The sequence below is a fragment of the Priapulus caudatus genome, unplaced genomic scaffold (genome assembly GCF_000485595.1).
Source record: "Priapulus caudatus unplaced genomic scaffold, Priapulus_caudatus-5.0.1 Scaffold59, whole genome shotgun sequence".
Lineage (NCBI taxonomy): Eukaryota > Metazoa > Priapulida > Priapulimorpha > Priapulimorphida > Priapulidae > Priapulus > Priapulus caudatus.
Window position 1 is genome coordinate 252,987 of NW_014577120.1, and position 7,671 is coordinate 260,657.

Genomic DNA, 7,671 nt, shown 5'->3' on the forward strand with positions numbered 1-7,671 from the left:
ATGCTCGAGACGTGAAAATACACCAAAACACACCCACTAACTCGCCGATAAACAGCCACATGGGCGCTGGGACTCCGTACTCTGACAGATGCAGTGCCAAAACGCCATCGGAAGAAGCAGGTGGCGTGTTCGACGACTATGCTGACGGTGAACAAACGACGCAGAAGCCAATAGAGATTCTCGAGCTTAATGAAGATGCTGCGAAGAGCGCAAGCTTGGCCAGTGATTTCGTAGCGCAGAGGGTTAATTCGGAGAGAGACAGCATTCGAGAAGCGAAGCTCGTCGAACGTGGACAACTGCTCGATGGAATGGACACAGAGAAGCGAGGCAATCTTGCAGCGTACGCAGTACTGCACCCAGATATGGAAAGCAAGACATGCTCTTTGAGAAAAGAGGACAGTGACCTCACTGTCGTCGGGGCAACCCAAGAGACCATTTCACCTACTTATGAAGAGAGGACGGCGCAGGCACACAGCATTTCGAAAGTCGAATGGTTAAAGGAAAAACGCGCGTTTCTTGACGAACTAAACATCGTAAAAGAGGAAAGGAACAAAATTAGTGCGGCGCTGAAGCAGATGAAAGATAAGCACATCAAAGAGAACGCCGAAGCACTAAAAAACATGGCATTGACGACGGATCTGCTCATTATAGAACAGAAGAAATCAGAAGAGGCCATACAGCCATTGAAAGCTGTAAGTACATATAAGTATCATACACATATCTTCTTGTTCTACTACACATTACTATTCTTCTTCTTCTTCTTCTTCTTCTTCTTCTTCTTCTTCCTCTTCTTCTTCTTCTTCTTTATTCTTCTTCTTCTTATTATTAGTAGTAGTAATAAGTAGCAGCAGCCGCGAGTAGCAGTAGGCAGCGGCAGTAACGCAGCAGCAGTAACAGTAGCAGCAGTAGTATTAGACATTGGCGTGCAAAGAGTACGTTTGTTTTGTTAGGAAACTTACGAAAGGCAGGCAAAATACACACGTGGTGAAATTGACAAGATTCTAAGAATGATAACATTGTTAGGATATGAATTGGCTGCAACTTAAATGAATTGAAGTGGGACACATGCCGCCTAAACTTTCTGTCATTTCTTTCCCTATCAAAATTTGCATGGAAGATATCTCGCATTAGCACTACCTCGTTTACAATTCTATACGCTCGGCACACTGGTCGAGAAGGTTCAACGATGGGTGGAGCGAATTAAAGAAAGAAGCTGTCTGAAACTGAGAGTAAAATCAAATCGAACCAGAGAACGCAAAAGAGTCGAATGAAGCCAGCCTTAAAGGCAAATACGTCACTTGGAATATGACACAGGTGATGCAGTGGCTTTATATTACCGTGCTTGTTTTAGGGCCATATCCTCAGTCCTCTTTTCTGCGGAAGCTAGAGTCAACAGCGCGTACTTCCATCGTATCAGCATGTGGAGTCATAGAAATACAAACATGCATATCCCATTATCTTACATTTTGGTATAATTGAGACAAAGATGGAAGGTTAGGCGTCGGCTCATGAGAATTTGTATGAAGTTATTTAATTAATCTTCCTTCCGGATACTTGCTGCTTAGTAGCAGTAATTTATGCCCGTCTCGTTGTGCCTGAGCAGTTGTATGTAGTTTTATTTCTGCTATCCGACCCTTGATTCGCTTGATGTCTTTACAGAACATGCTGATCGCAAACACGCGCGTTGCCCCTAAATTAGCACTAGGCGGCCTGCAACTATATGATGCCGTAAAGATAGTGTTGCCGCTGACAATAATACGCCACTCTCAAACGAAGAAGGGCGGTTATTTTTTGCATTTATGTAACGTATTACGTCGCGGTCATCAGCAGCTATTTTGTTGTTTAAAGTGTTTCGCTACTCTCTGAGTTTGCGAGCGCGATCATAAACAAAACACAGTTTCAATACGATTTCAGTGGAGGGGGAAGATATCCATGATAGAGGAGGTAGATCGGTACAGCAGGAGAAAGCAGGAAGGGAGCATGGGGAGGCGATCGGCGAAAACTTCTTCTTAAGGTATCACACCTCATACGCACGCGTAGTTTTATAGTTCGGTTAGGCAGCTTATAAGAAGCGCTGACATGGGAACGGTTAACGAACTACGTACCGGTAAGTAAAAACAATTAGAAATAAAGGTATTGCAGATGCAATGAACGAATACGGAGCGATATAACATACAGATTATAAATATTGAATGCCGGTATTTCTTCAAAGATGATGTGAGTGCACACTGTCAGTACAGGCATGTTGGCTGTTACATGCGCCTGCACTAGCCGGACTCAGTGAAGTCATAAGCATATATATAATATTGTTGGCTCTTGATATAATCAAGCAGGAGTACTCCTAAAGCAACTATACGTGCACTCAAAATTCCACGTACTCTCAAGATAAAACCGCACATTCTGCTGTTCCGTCGGGGTGTACGCATGGCTTGGCGTCCAAGCAAGAAGTAGGCAGATTATATGAATCGGCCTGCAGAGCATTGCTGGATCGCAGGACTGCTGACAGCCAGGATGCCACGGAAGCCAGCAGCAGTACGAGTTTACAACTGCAGGAGAGGAGCTGAGCTGGCGAGGTTGAAGGAGTCGCATGCAGAAATGGAAGTCCGACGCCCTGACGAAGATGGAGGAAGAGATGGCGGACTGAAAAGAAACGTGGACTTTTAGCACTTTTAGCTTTTTTTTTGAAAGCTTGCAAGCTTTCTGTTCTCGGCGTTTATCAATGAACTGTCGTTCAAATATTATTATATGAGTCATCGATTAATAATAATAATAATAATAATAATTATGATAAAGATAATAGTAATAATAATAATAATACTGTACGTATACGCTCCGCAATCACTATAGGCCTACGCGGTTACTCGACTCGCCGTGTAGGGAGACCATCACTGGATTGCGGCTCATGCGCACTGTCGCATGCAGTATCGTGAGATTGCTAGATTTCCCTCAGCAAGGAACTGTACCATACAAAGCAGGCCGTATTCCCGAAGCAAAAATCCATCCGTACACAAAGCTAGAATATAACTCAAAAGCGCGGTGGCCATCTAATTTCTTGCAGAAGGCTGCGCGGGTGGCAAGAGGAGTTTCTCTGCGACAGGACGGCCGACCTCTCTCTGCAGGACAGAGTCCAGAAACTAGAAAAGATGCTAGATCTTCGCACAAGTGAGGTCGGGAAGCTTCGCAGACTAATTCACACACAGGCCAAGGTGCGAGGCGTCAGGGCGTCAGTGCAACGACCTTTGAGTGTAACTTACTCTCAGCTCACCTGACTTTATTTTGTTACCTTGTTGGCAAAAATATTGCATTATCATTGCATCATTTAATTGACGTAATGATGTAATGATGTAGCTGTGTTGTAAAGAGTCACGTGATCGGCGCATGATTGGGCACAAAAATCATGTGACCACATATCGTGCTGCTATTGGTTACTACTTTACAAATGTTCCTAGAATTGTTTAACCTGTATGATACAGGCGGTATGTTCCGCTTCACTACACTATCTACTGAAGTGTAGTGAAGCGGAACCGGAACCGCCTGAATCATACAGGTTAAGAATTGTTCGACATTCATCGCACATTGACGAACATTCGGCGAACAATGTTCGAGATATCAAACATTTCCGATCTTCAGAAATATTGTTCGGAACAAATGTTCGCAACTTTTTTCACCGCACATTGCCGAACATTTCATGGAACATTGCTACGATAATGTTTTTGAGCAAAATGTTCGGCAATGTACGTGCGCCGGGCTTTAGTCAGGTCCCTTAATTAGTGCAAAATATGAGCCAAATCGTTACAGGAGTGACAAAAGTCTCAAACTTGGCACAGTTGTAGCTTATGGAAGTACTATAATTATTAGAGGGGTGCCCAATGCAGATATTCCTTAGAAGTGAATTACAGATGATTAAATGTTCGAACCACACGACTCCGAACCCCCCTACCGCGCCCGCCTGCATACAATACCAATACATGTACCAGCAGTGTGTACCAGCCGTACAATGTGCCAGTACCACTGATCTCTACTATATAGCTATACTAACATAGATATATATATAGTGGTATATATAGTAGATGTATATAGATGTATTGTATGGTTAGTATAGTAGAGATCAGTGGCCAGTACACACAGTACAGGCGGTATGGGGGTTCGGAGTCGGGTGGTTCGAACATTTAATCATCAGTAATTCACCTCTAAGGAATATCTGCATTGGGCACCCCTCTAATAATTATAGTGTTATATTTATATATAAGTAAGAAGATAGAAGAAGAACGAAGAAGAAGATATGGAGGAGGTGGTATGAGGAGAGTAGGAGAGGAGGCAGGAGAGGAGGAGTTAATGTAGGAGAAGAAGAAGAGTGAATGATAGATAGTAAGAAAGAGAGGAAGAAGTAAGTAAGAATAAGATATGAAGAAGAAGATAGAAGAAGAAGATAGATAGAATTAGTATATTGTGTGATATGATACAAGAAGATTATGTGTATGTATACTTTATATTAGCTACCAGCTTTCAATGTGCTGTATTGGCTCTTCTGATTTTTCTTTCTGTTGCTATTACTTGATGCAGATCGGTCGTCTTAATTGCCGATGTTTTTAGTGCTTCGGCGTTCTCGTTTGGATTGTTGCCTTATCTTTCATCTGTCTTTCAGCGCCGAAACTTACCTTTTGTTTTCCTTTCCTCTTTTTTAGCGTATTGTTTTAGTTCGTTCAAGTGAATTGCGCGTGTTTCCTTTAACCATTCCGATTCTTTCCGAATATGCTCGTGTGCACTGAGCCGTCCTCTTCTTTCATTAAGTTAGGTTGAATTGGTCTCTTTGGGTTGCCTGCCGACGACTAGTGAGGTCTATTGGTGCCTCTTTTTTCTTCAAAGAGTTCATTGTCTTGTCTTTCATATCTGGGTTGCAGTACTCGTACGTTCTGTCATAGATTGCCTCTGCTTTCCTGTGTCCATTCCAATTCTGTAGGTCCAGTTGTTCCACGTCGACGGGAGCTCCGCGTTCTTCTGAATGCTGGTCTCTCCCGATAGACTCCTCTGCGGTATCGGGAAATCACTGGCCAAGCTTGTTCGCTCTTGCAGTCTATTCTTCATTTAGAGCTGGAGAATTCTCTATGTTGGCTCTGCGTCGTTGTTGCACTTCGTCAGGCATAGGTCCGAATCTACGCAACCTGCTTCTTACGGATTTGGCTGGTTTGGCACTGCATTCTTGTCGAGAGTACGGGTAGTCCCAGTGCGCCCTATTTTTGGCTGTTTCATTCGTGCGAGTAGTCGTGGTGGTGTTTTTGTGTATTTCACTCTCGAGCATTTATGAGATTAACCAGTCACTAGATTTCGTCCGACGTACTGCCGCTAGTCGCACGCCGGATGCTGCTTGTTCCTCTGCATTGATCCCTTCATGCAAGTTCGATAGAGGTATAGTGAGGTATATGATTTCGTTGATGTTTGTGTGATTCAAGAACGGTTACTTGTGCATGTCCGTCTCTTCAATCATTTACGCGTGTTTATTTGTTCATATTCGTCACTACTGCCTCCTCTTCTCCCGCTCTTCTCATTTCTCATTTCCGTTGCATCATCGTTTTTGTAGGGCCGTTGACTTACGGTTCACTTTGTACAATCGTGTCGGATATTTTTCCTTATCTGCCTTCTGTCTTTCCTGCTCTGCATCTCTCATCGTCGACTCTTGTTGGCTTTTCCTGCATTTTGCATCGTACCCCAATTATTTGTTCAACACCATTAACTCTTTTCTCATTCCTCTCACCACTTCACCTGTCTCTTTCTCGCCCTCTCTCCTCCTGCTACCCCCCCTCTCTGCCATCATGGCTCCCCTCCAGCCCCGCTCTCCTGCAACTGTATCTAATGCTGTGACGTGAATTAGTCTCCCCTCCATGTCATACTGGATCTAATTGAAGAAACTCGACGGCTTTCTGCGAGCGATACGTTGATATTCCAGTCGAGTCTGCGTCGACGTTCGGTTCGGTTCCGCACGACGGAATAGATCTCAGGTAGGTTGATCTTTTCCTCCGAGGAGCTGCCTTCGCGGTGACGATGTACTTTGCATTCTCCGACATGCCTTACGTGGCGCTTCAGTGAGGTGCCTGATCTGCGACAGCACCTATTATATATTTATATTATGATTATTATATATTAATATTATAGAGATATAGTATGCTAGGATATTAGATAATTACATTAATACATTTTGTAACGGTCTACTCCCGTTGTGACCATGATATTTTGAAGTACTCGGCATTGTTATTGTGATTATAGTCTTGTAATCTTGCTTTCATACTCGTTGATTATATATTTATCAACCTTCGTATTTCAATTATCGAACTACTGCTGATGGTGTTCTAATTGTTATTTTATTTGACATGCTGTTAATTTCTGCCTAATTTTCTTTTGTATTCTAAGCTACTGAATCGGTGTAATTAATATAAGTAATTATACTTCTAGATAATTTGCATGGGATTTGATTATATATTTTTGAAGGCATGTGAATGTTGTGTTTCAGGTGATCCATTTGTTTGTGGCATGATCATGCAATGGCTTAAATGTCTTGTATATGTATGTCATGATAAATCGTTGAAGAAGTATGGTGTCAATCATAGATTAAATTTAATAAAGCAAGGCGTATCAGACATTTCACATGACACACTACTATAACACACCGATTTGGTTCACGATGCTGAGCACTAACGCACACGCACACGACCACCCCCTCTGGATTTACCACGACTGCACATTGCCGGCCGGGCACACACGAGAGCCACGCACACCACACGCACGACGCACACGCACAAACACGAAACACGGACACGCGCGCGCGCAGCGCGCGCACACAGGACACACAAACAACACAGCACACACACACACACACACACACACACACACACACCACACACACACACACACACACCACACACACATGCACACACCGCACGCCGCGTTATACCCGTCATAGTAATTTACGGACATTAATTCATAGTTTAGAGTAATTATTACAGACGCGCCTTACACCTATATGAAGGACCAACGTGGCAAAACGTACCAACCTTCACGACATGTACATATAAAATTTAATTAGCCTATGTAAAAAGCTAAACAATATGAGTTTCTATCGGCAGAATTTTTTTGTCGTCTATATAGGGCAAACAATTATACTCATTTTGCAGCTATGCATATATTAGATGTGTACTACGTACCCTGGAACGTGCGTGGCGCAATGATGCTATGTCTTCTTATTGCAAACGGTCCTCTCGCGTGGCCTCGATATCATCACGTTGCGTCTGTACGCAAAATTATTTCTGCGAGTGTCCTTCCAGTTTGTCACAATGAGGCGGCTGTTCGCGCAATCGGCTGCTAGCCACAGCTCTCGTTAATTGAGGCGGTCTGTTAGCTATGCAGGCGGCCATATAGTAGCTATACGCGCGCAATGATCAGCCCCTGAATGCTCGTCTCTCCTCCTCTCCTCTCTTCTCTCTCGTCTCCTCTCTCTCTCGCTCGCTCCTCCGCCTCGACCCCTCGCTCTCCCCCACTCGCCCTCCTCACCTCTCCGCCTCTCCTCTCTCCTCTCTCTCTCCTCCTCTCATCTCTCTCTCCTCTCTCTCTCCCTCTATGGGTTGGGGGGTGTTCGCTCTTTGCTCGGCGTTTCGGCCTCTCAAATCCCCGCCCAACACG

At 44.0% G+C, this 7,671-nt stretch overlaps 1 protein-coding gene across 1 annotated transcript in view; it reads left to right on the forward strand.

The window, feature by feature from the left end:
• LOC106821114 overlaps positions 1 to 7,671 on the forward strand; it is a 16,684-nt gene that overhangs the window by 1,964 nt on the left and 7,049 nt on the right. Inside the window, exon 3 of the mRNA XM_014825789.1 lies at positions 1 to 692. This exon is cut by the window's left edge and continues 75 nt beyond it. Coding sequence (XP_014681275.1) covers positions 1 to 692 — 692 coding nt within the window. The remainder of the gene's footprint in view (positions 693 to 7,671) is intronic.